The 23,470-nt window shown below is 38.3% G+C and overlaps 1 protein-coding gene across 8 annotated transcripts in view; it reads right to left on the bottom strand.

Annotated features, from left to right (window-relative positions):
- BTG4 (BTG anti-proliferation factor 4) overlaps nt 1-23,470 on the bottom strand; it is a 66,906-nt gene that overhangs the window by 9,303 nt on the left and 34,133 nt on the right. For 6 of the 8 annotated variants that reach the window (XM_032998195.2, XM_032998193.2, XM_032998197.2 and 3 more), the window contains 5 exons: nt 17,117-18,469; nt 16,399-16,536; nt 16,027-16,222; nt 5,669-5,735; nt 5,281-5,397 (listed from right to left, as the gene is read on the bottom strand). In XM_032998195.2, coding sequence (XP_032854086.1) covers nt 5,281-5,397; nt 5,669-5,735; nt 16,027-16,222; nt 16,399-16,536; nt 17,117-17,289 — 691 coding nt within the window. In that variant the 5' untranslated portion in view covers nt 17,290-18,469. Of the gene's footprint in view, nt 1-5,280; nt 5,557-5,668; nt 5,736-15,380; nt 15,872-16,026; nt 16,223-16,398; nt 16,537-17,116; nt 18,470-23,470 lie in introns of those variants that run through there. The other 2 variants (XM_042800449.1, XM_042800448.1) reach the window with 2 other exon arrangements.

Below are 23,470 nucleotides of genomic sequence, written 5' to 3'. Positions count from 1 at the left end.
GTAAAGGAACAGAAGCAACCAGAACAAAGGATTCACTTCTGAAAGAACTGTCAGAACACCACCACCATGCTGAACAAGCCCTCCGTAAGAAACATTTGGAAGAAATCAAGCATTCAGGCCTCAGCCCAGACTTAACAGTGCCCAAACAGACCCTGCATTTTCTGGAAGAAATTCCACATCAGTTGTCAATCTGTCATCTTGGTTTACAAATCCCAGATTCTAACTTCATTGAAAAGCAAGTGAGTTTAAGGCATTTTCTTTATGTTACTCCTGCTACTGTCACCTCACTGCTTTGCAAGGATGAATGTAATCTTCACTGGGTGATACAAACATATACGTTAGCTTTAGGCATCACATGAGAGGCTGTATTATCAGAACAGCTACAGGCATAACTTAAATGTTCCATGTCTCCCTGTACTGGACTATATATTTTACTGCCTCAGTACAGGCGGAAAAGCACTTTCTTTATCAAAGAAAAACAACTCTAAGTTTTAAACTGTCACTACATAAGAAAAAATAATAAGTGACATTACCAGTATGAAGCTTTTTTATTTAAAAAAAAAAAACCAACAAAACCCCAAACAAACAAACCTGCTTACCGTATTTACTGCCACATAAGCCTAAATGTAGCTTTTCTTTTTTCTTCACAACCTGCCTTTTGGGTTTTGGTGCTTTAATGGTCCTCATTCTATTCTCCGGTATCTTAGAATTTTATTACATAGGATGAACCTACAACTATAACATGCTGTTTTTCCTCTAGCATGTCCTGGGTTTTGCTAGGAGAGTAACACTAAGAGACGACCACTGAGGCTTTGAAAGTAGAAAAGCTCCTTCTTCTAATAACAGTTTTTCCTCAAAATATTTTGAGTTAACATCTCCTTTACACTCCTTCACTTTTTAGAAGGGCCCACTGCCATTTCTTCAACCTGAGTGCTTGCCAATAGTGGGGCCTTTTTAGCTCTTAGTACTCCACATACCCACAGACCTCATGCTACTGTCCAACAGGAAAACATTGATACAGTAAGCTTAAAAGGTGTTCAGGCAATTTACAGAAAGTACTTCTGTTGTGGGTAAATTCCACCTTTGAGATAACCTTGAATATACACGCAGCTTTTAATATGACAGGGTCACTCTACAGTCAGATTATATAAATCTGCTCTATGAGCAGATGTCTGCCTATCCCTTATTAAGCTAGTGCCAAACTTTTAATCCGTTTCCTGGTTTCACCTAGCTTTGCAGGGGGGATAAAGGACTTGGAAAATATAACACTTACAAATTTTATGAAAACAAACAGGCATGTAGAGGAGAAATACAGACTTTACAAACCCTTCTGAGGAAAAACAGCAGTGTGACTCCATGCCTTACTAGGTAGGAAAAGTTTCCCTTGGAGCTTCTATAGCCTTAGAGACAAGACCAGTCCAAACTGACTCACACTTGCCATCACAATTCTATAGAAAATCAGATTTCACTAGTTCTGGTGGGCACAGTGCTATTTGCTCGTGTAGAAAATCCCTACCCTTTATTCTCTTTTGCTTAACAGAAACTACTTTCTTGGGAAGGTGAGCATTCTCCAGGCTCTTTAAATCCAATACTACAAGTTTCAGCAGTGAAGATAGTAAAGCTGGAAGCTCTGAGGCAAGCATGTCTGTACAGAGTCCTGGATCTCTACAGCAATCTTCAGGTAGAGAGGCATTTCATGCTTTTCATGCCTCACCCCTCCCTGCGTGAAACTCATGTTAATTCACAGAATGTGTAAGCACACAGATGTCCATCCTGAGTGAGAACCTACAGAACGTGCAGGGCACGCTGGCTGGGCCATAGGTGCAGGCACATGACAAAGTGCAGTTACAGTAACCTCCTGCACAGGCCAACCCAGCAAAGCCCCACTATCAAAAGCCCTGCCAATTATGCCCACTACAAACTCAATGCTGGTAACAAGTTCATGTCTATAAACAAAATTCATTTGTTCATATCACTATGTTTACCTGCTTCAGATACTGACTTGCCCGGAAGGTGTGACAAGGATCCTGAACAGTTTTGACTACAAAAATAATGGTGGAGAAGTAGTCCAAGAGGTCGCTCAGACTAGAGAGAAAGAACAAGTAGCAAGAGCAGTGGCTTTTCTCCAGAAGCATCATCAGGAAGGGGATTTGCTTAAAGGTTTAGAGGAAGAGTCAGAAGCTGAGCTGAGAAACATGCAGGCACGATTTAGACGGGAACTTCAAACACAGACAGAAGAAAAGGTACATCAGCTAAAGCACTGGTATTGTCATTTGCTAACAGCTACACAGAGGGACAAGACTTTAGTAAAATCTCTGGCCACATTAAGTTCAGCAACATTTTACGTAGTTCACAACTATTTGACTCCTGCTGCCAAGGGAAACTTTTAAAAGTCCTTTTTTAAACTGATGGATTCCATTGTTCAGTGTAGTTCATTTTTCCCCCTCTGGATTCCTATTTTCAAACAATGAGATTTGGAACATTTACATGCTTTTACAAGTCTGATAGTAATCTGTAAGACTTTGTAATGTTTTCTTCCCAGATACAAGCCAAAGAAATGCAAGTGATCCAAGAGACGGAAGGAGAGAAGTTAGGGAATCTTGTGGCATATTTCATCCTATCTCAGAGACACTTGCGGCAAACAGTCATTATGCTACAAGATTGCTACAGGCTGAAGACTCTTGCCTTGAGGTCCCAAAAGGAGGGCACAGGCCTGGAACAGCTTGTTGTAGAAGTAAAATTCTCTTGATAGTTTGGTTTATAATGTGGAACTCCTTCAGTGTGTTGTTACAAAACTTTAAAGTTTACAAACTTCTCAGGAATTGCGTCTGTTTATAGCAATGGTTCAGCTAACTCCAGATTACAGTATATTATACTGTATATTTTTTTATGCTAAAAAGAATTGAAAATATCTTGGGCTTACCTACTAAAGATCAGACACTTCGGATCCATTTCTTAACACATTTAACTTAAGGCTCCTTTGAGAATCTTAAATTTATTTTTTAATAGTTGTGGTTTTGTTACTTGGGTATTTATAAACGACAACAATAAAGGGTACATATGACTGCAAAATACTGTTACCTAGCCACCACTACCTTTGATGGCATTCTCAAAAACTCTGACTCTTAAATCTGTTGTCAATGTATTGTGTAGAAAGTAAGATAATCAAAGAAGGTTCACCCATTTCATGTTACATTTCACATTACCATTTTATCTTTCAGGAGTTATCGACTGATGACGACACCAAGGACATTTCACATCTCCTGAAGGACAATACAGAGTATACATTTTTAGTGCTGGAATTTATACAAACTGTAAGATTATTACAACTGAGAGAGACACAGTTTAAGGAAATAGTCAGAAGCCTAAAAGGCTGCATCCAGGAGAAGGTAAAAGAAAAATATAGTACCTAGGAATTTTATTCAGAAAATGCTAAATAATTTGCATTGCTATTGTTACTGTGCAAAGGACTTCGTTCTCCAAGTATCACTCTGTCCAGAACAATACCAGGATCTTGACTGCTTTTTTTGTTTCTTATATATGATCTATAGTTTGTGGATTCAGCTAACACCATAGCCAATGAACTGAAAAAATTCAGAGAGCAGAAAATGAGAAGGCTGGAGGAACAGCTGAAACTTTTCCTGGAAAATAAACGAACAAAGAAGAGCATTTCAAGTGATTTTGATCCATTTCAGGTTAGGAAACAGCAAGTCCCAAAAGTTTTCTAATTTAACAGGCTTCATCGTATGCACCATATATAAGATTAATGGTATAATGCTAATGAGACCACGACTGCAGATGTATTGTATGGATTATGTCCCGTACTACAAGATTCACAACAAATATATGAAGAAAATGGTTGAATGTAGAGATTAGGAATGCAATACTTTAAGAAGATGGAAAGGGATAGAAGCAGCACAGCTTTCAAAAGTAGATTATCACCCAAGTGAAAGTACAAGGGAACAAAGAAAAAGAGCTTAACAGAGTTTTCTTCTTTGCAGAACAAAAATGCCACCTTGAAAACAGAAGAAACAACAGAAAAAAGAAAAGACCTCTGGCAGACTTTCCAAGAGAAGCATCTGGACCTCAAAGAATCTCACATATGGCAGATATCAGATGAAAGAGCACAGCCGCAGGACCGTCTGCTCTATGGAGAACAGAAGAGCAGAATGAAGCCCACAGGGTTTGGTTCTACAGCATACTCTGAGAAGCATGATAGGGTACTGTGTGACCACCTCCCTTCACACAACCCCCCTCCAGTTTTCGGGGGGAGGTGGGGGTGGTTGTTATTTTCTGATTTTCAGACTTACTGAAAGATTGTGAGGACTGGTACTCCAGAAATGCCATATCTAGTACTGAGTGCTAATCATTATAGCATCTGAGAAATTTAACAGCCAAAAGCACACTAAGCAGCTAGCGTCTGCCCTAGACAAAATACGTACTGTCAGAAAATTTCACTCCGCAAGGTGGCAGTCTGCTGAATGTCTCTCTATTTGCTGCTTAACGTTTTTTCTGGCAATTGAATAATACAAGGGAGCAGAAGTTTCTAAAATGCAGACCTTTAAGTTTATGCAAGGGGAGGAGTAAAGAAAGGTCACATAGAACCAAGTATGAAATTTCCATTATACTTTTCATAGGTACTTACTTTTACATCTCCTTACTTTTCATTGTAGATCTTTATGAAAGAATGCAGTGAAACAAAAGCTTTCTTAGGAAAGGATTTTCATCCACATTTACAGAAGTTGAGAATGACACCAGAAGAAGAAAAAAAAGAAGTGCAGCAAACCAACAGTCCTCTCCCATCCATTACTAAGTCTTTCTGGATTCCAGGGATACATCATAAGGCAGATGACCAGCTCCTATTGTTCTTAACTAAGAGTAAGTCTGGTTTGTCATAGGTAACAGAAGTGACCTGTAATTCTTTTTTGATACTGATGCATATCCTGGGGGCATTAATGCTTTGGAAATTGAACGAACTGGGAAGAGGTGGGGTGGAACTCAGACTATAGTTAGAGTACAAGATGAGTTAGAATAATGCAATTCTGAAGAAAAAAAAAAGTCAGCTGCATTCTCCCAACAGTCTCAGCAGAATACCTAAGCACTCCCAGAAACTGAGCAAACAAGCAAGAAGATTTTAGATTAAAAGTGCATTTTTCAACTCAGAAGATATCGGCTTTACACCCTTTCAAGTAAAGGATATTACCAAAAATTAAATATAAAACTGGATACTTACATAGGTGCTTGCCTTTTCTAGGACATGAATAAAATTAAATGTCTTACCTAGATGATGTTTATGCATCCGCAGAGCTGAGCTTATTTCCTCCTTAGGGTTAGCAGGTCTGTTGGGATTTTCTTGAAATATTATCAGCCACTTGATAAGTATCAGAATTTCCTGTTCTTTGGATTGAAAAAATTTCATAGGGATCAGGTGAACTATCGCATGTGATCAATTGCTTAATGTTTCAGAGTCTTTTCCAGCACCTTCTCTATGAAGTAAACAACTGTTTATTTACTAAAAAACTTGCTGAAGTGGGATAGCACAATCCTGGAACTCAACTAAACACAAAGAAATAAGGCAAAAGAAAATTTGATTCAAAACAGTTCTATCTGAAACAAATGAAAAACAAATCCTTCATGCAGCAAAACGGGAATTAAAGAGAGCACATACCAAGTGCATCCAGCAGTCCAGTTGGCCTTGCTGCTCTCATCACCCAGTAGGCAATTCCCAGAGCTTCCTGAACAGCAAAAATTGCAAGAGTCACACAATTATCAGATTTCTAGAGAATTTCCTTATCTAGTCCCTTGGAGAGATTCAAATACACCTCTACGTTTTTAAACCTCTCCAAAAACTAGACATTTAGTCAAAAAGTGTAACTTTTATTCCTAACATTTATTGATTTTTAAACTGATGTTATTGTCCCAAATACTACATTAAAAAGTCAAGGTTAGCTTATAGAACAATGAGAGGAATGGGCACAAACCTCTCTGGAGTTATTTGGAGTCAATAACTAGTATATACTGTTCTCACAGATATCAAAGTCCTGAAGCAGGCAGAACACCTGATGGCATCCAGAATCATTCTTCTGAACCCTCAGTTCATGACACCTTCTCTGTATGGTAAAAACTTTAATTCACTTTATTGACTACTGCCCCACAAAAAGAGCTACACAAAATGATCTCCCAAGAGGCTTCTTTTCCTGCCAACTATCTCCTTTTTGTCTGCTTAACAACAAAATACATGAGCCACATGTGATATTTGCACAAGTAACTTGCCTACAGCTGTGAATTAGCAATGATGTAGCCCTTATAGTAAATGAAATTCTAGGCGTCGAGCACTTAAACAGGCAAGTGTTGTATTCATTAGCTGGAAAAAAAAAATCCTATCAATTCTGCTGAGATATGGAATTTGACACTCTGATAGAAAGTTACTACTTACAGAGTTAAGGGCAGACAGAAAAATTTTTCTCATCATTAAAATTGCAGTGACAAAGACAACTTTGTTAAAAATTGCGAGGAGTATTCTATAAGCAGACCAAAGAACTTTGGGAATGAGAAGTGTTTGGACTTGGGGGTTTTTATTGAACATACCATTCTTCCTGTTTTAACAGACTTCTGTGTAACGTTTGAGATATATGAAAAAGGAAAAAAACAAAAAAGGAAAAAACTGATGAATTGGATAATGTAAAGGGTTTTGGAGAGAAAGGTATTTTCTCTGCAACATTAACATCTTTGCCCAGATTCAGTGTCATGCTCCAAACAGCAAAACTATTTACCTGTTTCAACGTGCTTGTCTACATAATTCCAATGTGTGAAATAGCTCAAAAAACTGTGGTAGGAGATCAGTGTTTCAGAAAGCAATATTTCCACATTTGTTTACACAGGTCACGATAAAACCAAGTGTATAAAAACCTCTTTTCTTCTTGGTCTTCTGAAAGATGTCAACAATGACCTCCAAAGTCATGCACTGGCGGCTGGACTACTAGAAAGCCAAAGGCTGGACAAAAGTAAATCTCACCTCCATTCTTTCTTATATGAAAGTCAGAACTTAAGTGTAATGTGAATATTTCTGTTTCATCATTCAGGTAGCTGCTGGTTATGTTTATTGTGATAAAGATTTTGCTGGACAAACATCATAAAGTTATTCTCCTCTTTGGAGGAACTGTTCTATCAGCGAAGGAGAAAAACTCAGAACATAGAATCACTAATTTTGCTGATCATCTCTGAGGCACCCATAAGTAATGTCACTTTTCTAGGCCTTAGTTATCGGTAATTTCACTAGTATGTTTCGGGCATTGCCTAAGGGTATCGAGCACTTCATGACTCTTAAAACAATTCATAATGCATCAGAAGGGCTTCATTTTATATTGAACAATGATATTATATTATGATGTGAGAAATACGGTATATTATACATTCATATTGCAGTGTTACCTCTTGGACAAGCAAAACGAAAATAGAAACCAACTGGTCTAATGAAATGCTACTGTTCTTGCAGGAACAGCAAGTACTTCTCAGGGTAGACAGGATGCCTTGATGACTCAAAAAGGAGAACTAACAGTAGTTGATCCTGCAACCCTTTCTACAAGAGAGTTTGTCATTTATCAGTATGGCATCTCCATCCTACAGTTTCTCAGATTTCACATTGATGTAAGTTTTTAAACTGATGTATTTAGTAATTTTAACTGGTATTTACTAATTGGTGCTTCCAAAAGAAGACAATAATAAAAAAAATGCTTCAGCCAACAGGCTGCAAAGTGTCTACCAATTATAAGGTAAGACCAAGTAGAGAATGACCAGTGTGCAAACATCAGGAATTGAATTCCATTTTTGTTTTCTCCACAATGGTGTAAGACTGTTTTGAAGTCAAACCACTGTCCCACAAGACGCATGGTCAGTTCTTGTATTTGTTGTGGCATTTTTCTTGAGCACGTCACTTAATTCTTGCATTACCTAATCTCTGCATACTGTATAATATTGTGGTAAAACATATTTTCTTTATAAGTTCGAGCAAGGGTTCTCTCATTTTCTTTGTACAGTTCTTAGCACACTATGGCTTTGGTCTAGGTAAACTCACCAGGGTATTTCATAACAGTATCGAATAAATAATAATAAAGATCATGGTGACTACAGCCAGAGCTCCAGGGCTGGAGTACACTTCCATTTACTTAATTAGAAAACTGGCAAGATGAACTACTATGATTTGCTAGGGTTTTTTTAAACAGTCTCCATTTTGATGTGGTATTTGTTGGCTCTGTGTACCCACTGCAAATCAAAGATGACATTTAAATGAACTTATATTCCATTAAACCCTCTTACTTAGCAGATCTGATGTGCATACACACTTTTTACAGAAGCACTTTTCCTTTTCTTTGCAGGCTCCAGAAATTAACCTGTGTGTTGCCTCCAGTATACCTCTTAGTAATGCCACAGGCAATGCCTTCAGAAAGTCTTTCTTTTATCAGGTTTGTCAACTTCACATCTAGCCAGCCTATGCAATATTTTCATATCCATTAAGTTCTGGAACTAGGAAGTAAGTAAAATGCAAAAATGTCTCATACTTTTCAAGTCATAGTATGCTTGATGCTTTCTAGGAAAAAGTATTGATATAAGAAATCCTCAAATATTAATAGTATGCTCCAAATATATCTGAACACAAACTTAACAGAGTACTCCAGTATACTGAGTTTAAATACATGTTTAATGTGAGGGTCACACCCAAAGCACATTTATTAAATCAGCTCTGGTTACCCAGTTTCTCGTGTCCAAATTCTACCACTTCTGTTTCTACCAAATTCTCTATAGGTCAACTTTATAGAAATCAGCAGTGTATCAGCATTTTATTTGTTATAAATAAATATATTTATTGTCATTGTTTATTAAATATATTTAGTATTATTTCTTTCTAAAACTCTGGGGTGTTGAGAGAGAAGTTTTCTAAACTTCATATATACAAATATAAAACTATCTAGAAACAGAGAATGCAAGAATGCTTTAGATTCACGTCACAGAATATTAAGTGAAGTCTTATGACAATGCTGCTGTCTTGTGTATATGGATATTCCCTAGCATTCCAATCTGAATCTTTTAACTTCCTTAAAATCGAGACAAACCATTGGAAGAGTTGCATCAGCTGTGCTGACTATCGTTGTACCCTTGTCTCAGCTCTGGATATTCATTCTTTCTCAGAATTCAAAGAAAAAACTATTCGTTCTAAGGAACTGCTTGAGTTCTGTAGGAAGTTTCCTTCTCCTCCTCGTGCACTGCTTAGCTCATATCACTGCTGCTGACTTCAATCACGATGCCAACCCACTCTTTCTGAGGATTTTTTATCAGGTACATCAGTATGTTACAAATAGCAATTTTTGTAAAAGATTACCATTTTAAAATGGGGGGGGAGAGAGGGTGCTGGGGGCAGAGTTAACACCTTTGCATAATTTCCAATAATAAAAATCAAAAGGAGATATGGAATAAGATAGTTAACTATTTCCTGAACTGTCCTTACAGTTACGAAGTGGCTGTTCACAGAAAGATTAATATTCAAAATTCAGAGAACAGTGCTTCACCTTAGGTGAAGGCAGCAAGACAGCAGAAAAATCCACCATATCATGTATTAGCATCCTGCCAGCATACAAACACCTCTAACTGAGAAATACCTCTTTGTTCCACTGACAGCTAAGGAGATAAAACCAGACAACTACATTCTAAACATCAGTTGGCCAGTACATGGGAGAATCAAACAGAGAATGCTCTTTCATAATCGTAGTCCTGACTCAGAGAACACAGTTATACCAGACACAGATCTGTTGAGAAAAAAAAAAATGGAACTGCAGTGTTCTTCCCATAACATCATCTTGATTTGATGCAATCTTTTGCATTCAGCCTTCACTAAAGCGCACTTCTATATTGCAGGGGATACCCATTATCATCTCATTTTCCCCACAGAGATTCCTAATGTTTCCCAAAGATACACAGGGGTTTTAGCTACCCTTTATGAATGATGGTTCTTCCCATGAGTGGTAAGGGCTACCAGCATTGTCTAGAAACCAGCATAGCACAAATATTCCAAACAGAATTCTTCTTGTGCATGGCACCATGTTTTCATCCTGATCCTGTCTTTCACAGCTGCATAGTAACCACTTTATGCAGCATACTTGTGATCTGTATCAAATCCCCATTAGAGCAATTAAGTTATTTTTTTTCAGAATAAATAGGCTTCCAGAAGTAAAAACCTATCATGATAGCCTACTGTTGTTTGATTCCATCTTTTTTCTCCCCTTTATTAATATCTCTATTCAGTGGTTAGCTGTTAAGAATTGTGTTTGCTTCCAGGTTTTCAAACCATTTTTTTTTTTCTAGGCACTAAAGGCTTGTCTTAGTGAAACATTCTCTCTCAGACTCCAGCTGTCAGCAGTTCTCCAGGGTGATAAGTCGTATGGGATAAGTCAGATGTTGCTAAAAGAAGAACCATTCTCCAAGGAGGAAATAAATCTCATCTCTCAACTTTTTGAGGTGAAAGTGAAAAGTCTCACAGACACAGAAGCCTTTGAGAAGGTAATAAGCTAGATCAAGCAACTTGGTCTGGTTGAAAGCCATCTCTATTTGCCATTTTGTAACAAAGTAAGAAATTTAAACTGGCAGATAGATGCCTGTCTCTCCAAATCTTTGCTTAGTAAAGCCAGACTCCAGTGGGATGTCAGTACAAGCCCTACACATCATTTAAACTCTCAAGCTTAAAGGTATCCCTAATGTATTGGGAAGGCACAGCACTGGCTTTCTACAAAGAGGTGTTCATGAGCCGTGTAGCCAAAACCTGTTCAGCCATCCCTTGAGTACCCAGATCTAGGATTAATTATCCCATCTGCACAGCAAAGGTAAAAGTATCAAGCTAGAAGAAGGTGAAGAGAAGGGCCATTTGTACCATCAGAAACATGTGTATGCTTAAATATTCTCAAGGATGTGGATAAGCACAAGAAGTTTGAGCTATTTGCGCATAAACCAACTCAGCTGAGATCCAGAGGGGAGACTACTGCCATCCAAGGGAACCTCAACAAGCTGGAGAAACAGGCTGACAGCAGCCTTGTGAAGTTCAACAAGGGGAAGTGCAAAGTCCTGCACCTTGGAAGGAACAACCTCATGCACCAATAGATGCTAGAGGCCACCCAGCTGGAAAGTAGATTTGTAGGAAAGGATCTGACGGTCCTGGTGGACAACGTTTAACATGAGCCAATAATGTGCACTTGCTGAAAAGGTGACTAACTAGCCTAGGCTGCATTAGGCAGATTATTACCAAAAGGTCAAGGGAAGTGATCCTTCCACTCTACTCAGCACTGGTGAGGTTATAGCTAGAGTTCTGTGTCCAGTTCTGGGCTCCACAGTACAAAAGAAAAATTGACATACAGGAAAGAGTCCAACAAAGTGTCACAAAGATGATTAAGGGACCGGAGGTCTCTCCTATGAGGAAAGGCTGAGCTCGCTGAATCTGTTTAACCTAGAGAAGACTCAGAGGGGATCCTATCAATATATATAAACACCTGCAGGGTGAGTGTAAACAGGCTCTTTTCAGTAGTTCCCAGTGACAGGGCAAGAGGCAAGGGACACAAGCTGAAATGCAGGCTATTCAGTCTGAACACACTTTGTTAACTGAGAGGATAAGCACTGGAAGAGGCTGCAGATCCTCCCTCCTCAGAGACATTCAAAAGCCATCTGGACACAGTCTTGGGCAACAGGCTCTGGGCAGCTCTGCTTAAGCAGAAGGGTTGGACACAACCTCCAGAGGCTCAATCGTTCTGCCATTCTGTAGGAGGCCATAGCCACCCATCAAGTACAATGTGAAGAAACTTTTTACTTGCTTCAGTAGCTTGAGAGCACAAATACTGAAGAGAAAAAGTATGCAAGGGTTGAAGTGGGCTCCCATATCTTCAGCTATAGATCCCCAGCAAATATAACTGTGTTCAAATGTTACACAAGTAGCTGTCATTTTCATCTGAAAAACCTCATAGTGAGAAAAATTATTTGGCATCATGCAAATCATTACGACAGCATAAAAAGCAGTACCATGAAAAAAATATATTTAGAGAGTCTATAAAAAGGCTTTTAAAAACACTGATCTGCTTTCTCCGCTTCTGTGCTTATTGCATAACACATGAAGAACAATCTGTTGCTCCAGATGAAATTTGAGGAACCACTAAGTGACCAGTTGCTTATAAAGAAAAAAGAGCCTTTTCTTCATACCTCAAGCAGCTATGAAAAGGGCAGCTTTGAATGGAGAACACGGTAAGAATTTGACAGGAGGTATTAACTGTTGTATTAAGACAGCAACAACTGAACAGTTTGAGGGGTTTGATACAAAGCAAATCATGACCCCATTTTATACTACGAAGCCAGTCTCAGTAACCCTCTATATCTAGGCGTGTTATATAAAGGACAAACCAGATTTGATGCCAGGGTGTGTCACAGAAAGACTGATTAATTCTCTGTAAGATCCATCACATTTTCAGTAGCAGAGAAGTTCCAGTGAAATTTGTCTTTCTGGTTTGCTTTTGTGAGGAGTCTGTGGATATCACTTTAACAGTGGCATTTCTACTGCCTGATTTTAAGCACTCCTTTCCATTTTTTTAGCTTTGAAGAAGAAACATGCGCTTACTTGTCCCCTTCAGAACTTGAGGATAAAGTGGATGTATTAACTGAAGAGCTGGTACATATCATAGAGGATGAACACCAGTTTTTAAACAGTAAAGGCAATGAAGACTTGCTTTTTTACTACCTTGAAATAACTAGTTTGGAGAAAGGCTGTTTGGTAAAACAAATAAATGCATTAGAAGAAAAAATAGCCCTAGGTAGAAAGTTGTAACAATACTCAAAAGAGGACTTGGTGGTTTGATTTTAACTTGGTCCTCTGCATTTGCCCTCAGGCTTTAAGCCAAAGTAAATCTTTTATTTTTGTTTTAACTACAATGTATTTTCCCCCCGTCATACTAAAGGCTCATTAGTTTAAGAGTGAAAGCAATGTAGTAATTTAAGTGACAAGACTTTAGCCCAAGTGACTGACATTTCCAGCTATATCCAAATGGTGAAGAGACAAACATTGTTGCAAAAGCTCAGACTCGGAGTTTCCAGGAACAGAAATAAAATATAGAATCACTCCTAAGTCTGCTTAGTGTTAAAACAGTTTTTTTTTAAAAAAACTAATATATCACTCCCCCTTCACGTGTTCTGAAGCCTCTGCAGACATCAGATGTAGTTACACTTTTTCTTCTGATTTTGAGATAGTGAAAGCTATAATCAACCCAATTAACTGTATCTCTACACAATTACACATAAAAAAAAAAAAAAAAAGAAAAATCATCTATCTCCACCACTGAAAGCAATTCGACCAGTCCAGACAACCTTTAGTTGTTCTCAAATCACCATACCTCTGCTGCTTTGTAGTACCACCTACATATGAACGCAGGTCCTGCACTATTAAAGATTATCTAGCCCTGCTCTTAAGCTTGGAAAGATAGTCTCTCCTCTTTCCAAAATCAAGAGCCAAACCCTGAAATGCACAAAACATTCAGTATTCACGGATCAATGAATTATTACCTCTTCTCTTCACCACAGCCTCTAGTTTATGTATAAAGCAAGTGGGGAAAGCGTAGTGTCAACTAAGATCCTTCCATCCCCACCAGTTGAAGAATTCATGGAAGCACAGGACAAGATCCAAATTATCTCATAAGTCACTGAACACCCTCGACACTAATGCTGTTACTCATTATACATCAAATATTTGACACTGAGAAGTAGTTGATTATAACTCCACAAATTATGCATCCATTTCATTCTATCAGAATTGCTGCATCAGTTTTCTCATCTGTACCCCATACACAGATGCTTATTTTGTTCTTGCTAGGAAAAAAACCCCGCTACCGATTACAATAAGGGGATTAAGCTACTAGAGTGCAAGTCCTATTATCAAAGCTGCAACAGTGGAAACGCTGCCTCTGACTTACAGTAACAAAGCCTTTCCTCTTAGTTTATTCAACACCCCAGAGATTACAATATTCACACATTAAAAAAAAAAAAAAGATGACTCTAAAATGAAGTTCTCTAAAAAGAAAATTAGTTATAGTAAGTAGAAGATTTTTTACTTTTTGCATGAGTGATCAACCAAACCCTACGAGTACCAAGTTTATTGCAAAACTCTTACGCAAAAGTACATGTGACTGATGGGTTTGTTCTAAAGAAATATGGATCAATCCAGTGTGAAGCATGACTGAGACATAACTGTGATAATAGTGCACTGACCTCTGTCATATTATTCCCATCCACATCATATTTGAACGGTAAACTAGGATATCATTTATTGAGCACCTGTGGCTGGACACAGCAAAGGTTAGCTTTTCATACTGGCTATGAGATTTTAGCCGGAATCTATACTGTAATTCAAATTCCTTCTCTTTAGATTCACTCATAGAGGTAGCCCACCAGTCTTGAACTGCGTGCCAGGTTACAGAACAAACAATGCTTCCCCTTCAGGGCTACGTATTAGCAGGGTTTTTTTCCAGCGTTGCTTATTAAGTAGTAGTTGGACTGCACCATGTAGAAAGGGCTGCAGTAAGTCACAATCTCAGTTGTTTACATGAGCTTTTCAGTTTTGTTAGAACTAGTTTGTTTAGCATTTTGACTAGATTAACACACCAAACAAAACTGTTCACATCACTTCTGTACCCCTTACTTCCCACAGTTTAATCAGCAGGCAATAGTGGAGCAGGTGACAAGTACAGTCAGTAGGAACAGATACTGCAAGTCAACAGAGCAAAGTTATGTTGATTCTGATTGTTTGAGACCACATTTTTTCACTCAGAACTGGAAACAGCATCCCACAGCCTAGTTTCAAAGCCCAGTAGAATTCCAGTGAGCCCTTTTCCACTGAAAAGTGAGTCCCCATCTGTTGGGAGTTCTAAACTAGCTAGAAGACAGTTTGACCCAAGCTGTCTAGAGGTAGGAGTAGAGCTTCCTATGGGCCACAGTATTGCAAAATGGCAGGCTAGGCCTCCTTAGAGCTAACAGCTCCATCCTTTCACAAGGTAATGTATTTGCTTACAGCTATGGATCTACAAAACCAGGCATTCACCTCTCTCCTACCCCTGAGGCTGTGTTCTTCTGACAGATAACCTATAGTCTAGAGGCAAAAGCCTAGCTCGAGCCACAAGGCAGTCTTTCACAGCTGCATACACCAAAGCTTCGCTGAAGGGGGAGTATAGAGATGATTCTGCTTATGAAGTGTAGATGTTTTGCTCAAAACACAGCTGCCCTTACTACCTTTGCCAGAAGAAAGCAGACTATCATTCAAAGCAACTTGGAGGATGTTTTTATCTTCCTTGACTTGCTTGTGTTTTCACCAAAAAGCTTTTTAACTCCCTTCAAGGCACTGATAGTAGATCAGACGGCTTTTAAAAAAAACATGAGTGGATTTATTGATATATGCATTTCCTTTTTAGCTTACAAGTAGAGTCTCACATTCATTTTCAATCTTACGTTAACATTAATAAAACATTTAAAAGGTTACATAATAAAACCCCAAAGTTTCAGATGTACAAAGGCATAGGGATTAGACAGGAAGTGCTTTCTGTTTTTATGAAACTTTGTAGTGCCAGCCTTCATCCCATACCATAGCTCAGTGTTTCAACAGCCTATAACAGGCACAGCCACAGATCTACCGCTTGGTATTGATCCAGTGGTATCTATCAACACACGGTCCCGTGAAAGCAGCTGTTGGCCTGTAGACTTTGTAACCCCTGTGCTGGGCATAGTATGAGCCATCAGTCATATAGGTCTTCCTATGAAGATACTGAGACCAGGGCTGTATAGGTGCCTTGCAGTAATCATTGAACTAAACAGCAAGAAATGAGATAATGTTAAAGTGTGTTTGGGAAAGAGGGGAGATTAGTCTGGCCATCAATTATTAAATTGCATTCCTTCATGATGGAACCTAGAAAACAGATGCTAACTTTTATTGCAAGCCACATACCATTACCACATGCTTACCTGATAGACACTGTTAGGATTGCTGACAGTAGGTATAGCTTTTGGCTCCTTGTTGAAGCTCTCCTCATCTGAAGAAATGCCAGAATGATAGTCTAGTGCTGCTCTGTCAACAGCATACCTGATCTGCTGAGGAAGCTCTGGGTTTTCCTCTCCTTCAAAGTGGGCAATTGTGAAGGGCCGGTTCTTCTCACCATACCTGAAAGTGACTGTATTTGTATAACGCAGGTCTGCACTGGCAGGATACACATCTGTTAGTTGTCAGCCAACACTAGTAACTACACCCTCAGACACTAAGACTCTAGTAACAGGCACAGAGTTGATCAAGTTTGTACAGGGCACTTAATACGTGTTAGCTACAGCTGCTCAACTCACCTGCAACACACCTCAAACGGATCGACCCATAGTGTCATCTCTTTTGGCAAACCCAGCTTATTAAAGTCCACATTACTCTCCACACAAGCCTGCTCCAGCAGTGGATCCCTTGTCTGATGTTTGTTTATCCTTATACACCTAAGTAAGGACAAAGTACATGCAGATTTAAGATTTCACTACAACTTAGCAAGTTCTGGTCAAATGGAAGTACACTTAAGTTCACTATTTCTTTTCTCAACACATTTAGCGGGTTGATGCAAGTTTGCACATATAGCCCCAACCAGCAAATTAGCTTAACAAGCTGATTTATGAATCCAAACAAGGTTTTATTTTAAACACATAATGCAGCAACTTACTTCATCAGTCATTTTTAAGAGAATTAGTAGCAGCTGCAACCATTCCACAAGTCAGTTTAAGACCACTTGAATTCTTCATTCAAGAAGTCAGAGGGCTACTCAACACATTGTACGATTGTCTTAAGACTTCCACCTCAGCTCTCTAGTCATACCTACAACAGGCACACCCAGTGAAACCAGTTCCAAAAGAGATACAACTTTATCAGTTAATAACACTTCTTTCCTCAAGCTTAAGTGTTTCTCTTTCAAATTTTTCACTTACTTCCAATTTAAGGCTCCAGGCACTGAAAGGGTACTCACTGCATCTTGAATGTCATGCAAAGGCTCCATTCCCCCTCCCCTTCAACTAAGGGTCCTCTTACCTGAAGGCTTGTCCTCTGGATGGATTGTCCAAGTACCAGTGATTCTTATACTTTTCAAACAGTATTGTTGTTAGCTTAGCTGCAAATTTCTCCATTTTATGCTTGCTCAGTTTGTCCTCCCTTTTCACTAGCCTTGTGATAAAGAAGACTGTGGCAGCAATTTCATCTTTCATTTTAAACTGAAGTGCACAAGGTGCTTTAGCTGTTGGATAGTCATCAGTAGAGATGAGACACTACACTAGAAAGATTTAATAACATTAAGGTACTATCAAGTTCAAAGATTAGATATCGCAAAACTTCCATAAGCCACAACAAATAGAGACTAGATAAGCCCAACTCTCAAACAACTGATAGATACAGTTCTGGGTAATGAAATCAATGTAATACATTACTAGGAGACACTCACACAAAGGAAGTTAACAGAGTATTAAAAAAGTTCAAAAGGTAGTGCTCATTATAGGTCACATACATTAGAGTCAACAACCAGCAGTTCTTACAATTACATAGTTCTTTCATATACAATAAAGACCACAAATATTACCTTCTTACACAGGAGCTGTCAAAAACCTAATATATGCTTTGATAAACAGCTTCAAATAGGCATTAAAGAAACAGAACTAATGCTACAAGAACCTCTATCACTTGTAGAGGGGAGAAGCAAGCAAAAAAAAAAAAAAAAACATCCACCCAAATACTCCCTCACTCTTCCTCTAGTAGAGCTTGTGTAGGCTTTATATAGAACAGGAAATCAGGTGGCTTTGAGGAATGTAACAATATTCAGGTGTGCACTGTTAGACTAACTAACATGCTGGTTTCAAAGCTAGTTCCAATCTACTTGATTTTCTTCCAACATCAGCAGCTTTTTTGGGGGTATATTTAACTGATTCGGTACTGTTTTCTATTGTGTCCACCAGTCTATCTCATAAACTTCTGTGAAATATTAATGTGAAATATTCACTGTGAGAAAAATAGTACCAGACTTATTTTTTTTCAATGGCAGTTGACTGTTTCTAGCAGACTTTACACAACACAGTAACTTTCCTTATAAAGCCCTTGTATTTGGTATTCTTTATGGTGAAAATTGTATGACTGTATTTATCATAACATTAATCTTCCTGGTGATCTATATAAATGTTCACATTATTAGTATAGAGTTATTTTATTTTTGAGGCATTTCATAGAGCGTTAATGGCTCTGTTGAAGGGTTCATACACAAGCAGTTTCTCAAATGTGAATGCTTCATTGTTTAAAACAGGCAATAATCAGCTGGGACACATTCAGAGAATAGCTGATGTGTTCTTTTTTCCCTTTGCTGTCTCAGGAAGTTGTGCCTCCAGTGTCAGATATCAGGTACTGTAGAGACAAAAGAACAAATTAAGGTAAAAAGAGCTGAGTATTTGAACTGGTTCTTAATTTGACTGTAGATGGTGCAGTCAAGGAATTCAAGTGTTCCCATTTCAGTCTTGTGAATAGATTATGATACAAGACAGGGGTTAAGAAAAATAAAGTCTGAAGGCACAAATTTACAGAAGTACACATCTTTACAGAAGTGTACCCTAAACCCTGAATTTTTGGTTATTTCTAGATTTCTTTTCTCCTCCACTCACATAGTTAGTTCCTTGCTCTGTACAGTTTTTTTCTGCATGACAAAAAGAGATTTACCAAGGCGTTTAGTAGAAGCACTGGTTTTAAGGAATGAGTAATAAATTAAAAAAAAAAAAAAAAGTCTTCTCTTTCTTTTCCTCACATATCAAAATACTTCCTTAACGAATGGGGACCTTTCAATAACCACTGAAATGAAAGATAAATTAAAGTCAGAGGTAGATAATGAACCTTCAAAAAAGGCATTTAGCAGTACCAGGAGTAGTGCACTTGGTTGCTTGTGATGACACATAAGGATTTTGTTCCATACACAAGCCATGAGTCATTCCTTCCCTTTCACGTATAGCATAAGAGGGCAATGGTACCCTGTTCTATGCTTTTTGGAGAATGATGTAGGACAACAGGGAATCACTGCTATACATTGCTGTGAAGAATTTCCACACAACTTTTTTTAGGAGTTGGTTAGCCTCTCTCTATGCAGCCTGTGAAGATTTTTACTTGCTGCTGAATGTCTGCACCCGGCACAGCAAAATTAGCTCTGGGCAACAAGTGAGCATTCTTGAACAGACAAACTGGATTTTCATGCCCGAGGAGTGAATTTTATTCTAGAGATTAAAGTTGCTTTAGAAATGTCAGGCAATTGATGGGTAATTTTCTGATCTGAAATTATTCCCTTGTAAACACTGAAGACGATGTTTACAGCCATGTCGATTTTTCTTTGTTTTTAAACATCTGTTGCATGGTGACATGGCAAAAGAACAAAAAAGTGTTCTCAAGTGACTTGAAGCTTTTGATCGCATAGATTTAGATACAGAGTGTATCTGAACTGCATAAGAAGTGGGCATTATAAAACATATATATGATATATATATATTTATAATATTAAAAATATTAAATAGTTATAAAATAAAGTGGGCTTTGTTTCTCATTTTAAGAGTGAATCTATTGATGGGGAGGGGTTAGACTAACAGGTACAGCTAGATACAGATCTCCTATAATTAGGGTTCACAGACTCATTCGTGACTCACTGTATCCTTTATGGTGTGTTGTCAGCTCTCCGAATGGCACTGGAACAATCTTCAATCCTGAGAGGCAGTGTCTTGTAACATTCTAACCCTGCAGGATTTACTCATAGCTCTGCCAGAGCTATAATTTCCTGAAAAGTATTCCAGCATTCTCATCTAGCCACCCCTGCGGTCCCCACATACTATTTCCCCAAAAGATAACACTTGCTTCATGAAGTATCTTAAATGTCTAATAATTTTTTAATGGAGTTATAAACAAGTATCCCAAGGCTTTGCAGAAGGAAAAAGCTAGGATACATACAAAGTATGAGGCAAATGCGATGAACTGATCCCCCTTCTACTGTCTTTACTCCTAAAATGATTCAGCTGGGAGCAACTACCACAGATCTGGAGTTTTTAAATTTTGCTGACAAAATCAGTATCCAGAAAAATATCAGATGAGAGCAAGATTTTCCACCTAAAAATGACAGATAATGCACATAATTACAGTTTTTGAAGTTCTTCTCAATAGCAGTTTAGTCCACTCAGGGTTTCATGAACAATCACAAACATACATATTGTAAATCCTCTAGGGATGATGCTGCCTTTCTGCCAAAGCTTAGGAAGTTGCTATTTAGTCTGGTTTCTTTGCCTTCATGTAATTTTTTTCCCCAATATCATATTATAATCTAATAAAATATATTATTTCTTCCTATAAACCTTGCTTTCCTTTTATTCTTGAAATATCAAGGCTAAAATAACATTAGCACTGCAAAACAGCAGCAGGCGTCATAGGGAGTCCATCCGCTGCCCCAGAGCTCATAATTTGATCATAGTTTCCATGTGGGACCTGACCCTGACACAGTTCAGTCTCAGGAATTATCTGGTTACTGTCTTTTCATCAATAAATGCCAAGCTGGTTTGGATCAGCAGGACACATCAGTTGATGGGACTTCAAATTGTCTTCTGCCTTCCTGCTTTTTCCAACTTGTCCAGGCAGGCCTTGTGAGTTAGGAATTTCTGTGACAAAAGAGTGAAGTGACTAGATTCCACAAACAACTGTCAAAGAGAAGTCTGAATCCCTACAACACTTCTTTTTGTTGAGTTACTTGTTCCCATAGTTAATATACAAACTGCAAGTCAGCAGTAAACAAACTCTTCACCTGAGAAACCAGATTACAGCAGTGCAATCAGTCATGCAATAAGGTGATATTTCTTGAATGCTAGCAGGCAAAACCCAGGCCAAACTGCACACATGTATAACGAAAAACACAGGAAAATTTACGTAACGTTCTTGGCAATTCATCCAGTTAGCTCTAATTATTAAGGTTGTCATTGATACAGAAGTAAGGTTCTGAGAACTTTTTAATTTGGTATTTTCAATATCACGCAGAAGTTCAAAAGTATTTCTGTTAATGGCACAAAAACCAGAATAGCAGAGGGTATTTCTGGCTTCCCATTTCAGTGACAAGAAAAATTGGCTCTTTTAATTAGGTAGGTTCATCAAAGTCAAATCCTGCATAATGCTGTCAGTTGTCACTGACTTGAAGAAAACGTAGCTCTGGTTACTCTATTGGGATAACAAGCATCTAAGAAATGAAATATCAAAACCAAAATTTGAACAGTTCATCCCAATGTGAGATCCATTAAGTAACAGTCAACAAATTGTGCTCCCACTCATCCCCAGTTGCATCCAAACAGAAACTGTTAGCATCCCAGCAGATTTTGCAAACATGATTGATAGCCAAGTGTTCCGACTGTCACGATGCATGAGATAAATGAGAAGACATTTGCACCTTTCATTAAATAGTGCTGTTGGGTTTTAATCCTTCTTAGGAAGAGAAGAAAAACAAACCACTAAAAACACTGCATTACAGTGTCTGGACATTCACAGGACTGATCCAGAGCTCATGAAAATCAGTGGAAATCTGTCCAAAGACTTCAGTGGGATTCAGATCAGGCCCCTAACTCAGCACAAGAATTCTTAGCCAGATTAAATTATGGGTCTCCTGGGCCACTAGGCAAGCCTAGGCATGAGCTACACAGGGAAAGAGTCAGACACAGTTTCTCTAGTAACTGCAGGCCAAACCAAGAGCAAACACTGTTTCCCTAAACACATTACTGGCAAGAGTCACCCCTGCAGAAGTTTTTGGAGTTTTCTTGCTTTAAAGGATTGAATACCTGGAACTAACAAAACAAAGTGCAGCTTGCTGGTAGCAATCTTCCTCTACAAGCCATATGATTTTTGTGGATGATGGATGACAGACAATTTCTCCAGGTAAGCAGCTGAAGTTTGTAACTATGGATGTGAAAATCAGTAAGCCAGAGTTATTTCCATATGGAAAAACATCCTAGGTGACAATCTTCTTAGAGAAAAGCACTTTGCATTTGCTCTGTCAGGCTATATACTGTCCTGATCGCATTCAGAAATATCATGTAATAGCAGCGTATAAACAATAGTAGAGCTGCATGAACACAGCACCAATTCAGTTGCCCATGCCATTATGTCAGAGGGCAGAAGAAACCTCGTATCAGGATGTCAAAAACTTACACCTTTATTTAAATCATGCAGTCTCTGTGCAAAGAACTATTTTGGACTGAAACAAGACAGAAACAGACTCCAATCAAAGCCACAAACTGAAATTATAATATGTTGATTGCTCATAAATTTTTGCCTTTCAGCTTATGTAAGTAGACACTTTCTGGGCCCAATGAAAGGGCTTAAAACTAGGTATTACAGAAATTAACCATGTTCCAATTAAGATTTTAATTTTTACTTGATTACTCAGTTATTCAGTGGGTGTTCTGTAAAAACCTAAGTGATAGGTACTTACAGATAATTATTCTGGTTAAAGATTTTACCGTGAGTACTGTATGTAAAGCAAACATGACAATATGACCATGCTAATTATGCTGATCAGGAGGAGCCTTCTACCCAAGGAAAACACTCACTGGTGTAAAAGGTCTTTGATACAACGTCTGTGAGAACACCCATATTGTGCAAGTAAGCAGGCAAACCACAATGGTATGACAAAACAATGTCATACAGGACAGATCCAGAAGACAAGATGTAACTGCTAAGGAAGAATATTCCACAACTATAGAAGATGTTGTGGGTCTCAACTCCATCTGTAACAGTTGACTTCAGGACCTGCTTTTACCATCATTCTGTGAACTGTCATCTTCCTCTGCAGAAGAGAAAAACTCTGCCGTTCATGGGGCTGTGTAGCAATGTTTAGCACCTTCTAATACTTTTAATTCAATTCATATTACAATGTAGGAATTGGGAAAACTTAAATTTGCTTGAAGAGGATCTTAAGTGTTTGAGCACCGCATATGTCTATAATTTCATTTAAGATCATCAATCTTCAGCAACGTAAGTAATGAAATAAAATTAAAAAAACAAAAAACAAAGACTGGTGCTGGTCTAGCATGTTTGAAAACTAAACAGCAAAAGAAAGACTGCAAAGCTACCTGGGCTTATTTTATGCAGTCTAAGAGCTATTGCTATAGCCTTGTAAATGTTTCCGCTAATGTAATCAAGTGTTGATTACTTCTGTCCGTTCTTTCTTCCTCCCTATTTTCATGCCATGATTTTCAGAAATGACAAGAGTTTTGAGCCATCCAGCTGGACACAATTTACATGGGCTTTATAGAGGTATGCGGTTTTCAAAGAGGATGGGGTGCCCAGAAATTTCTAAAGGGCAAGCCCTTCAAAAGCATCTCAGGTCAATTAGATACCCCAAAT

The sequence above is a fragment of the Tyto alba genome, unplaced genomic scaffold, assembly GCF_018691265.1.
Source record: "Tyto alba isolate M040663 unplaced genomic scaffold, T.alba_DEE_v4.0 Super-Scaffold_32, whole genome shotgun sequence".
NCBI classification, from domain to species: domain Eukaryota; kingdom Metazoa; phylum Chordata; class Aves; order Strigiformes; family Tytonidae; genus Tyto; species Tyto alba.
The sequence above is the reverse complement of the archived record's forward strand: the minus strand, read 5'-3'. Positions and strand labels throughout refer to the sequence as shown.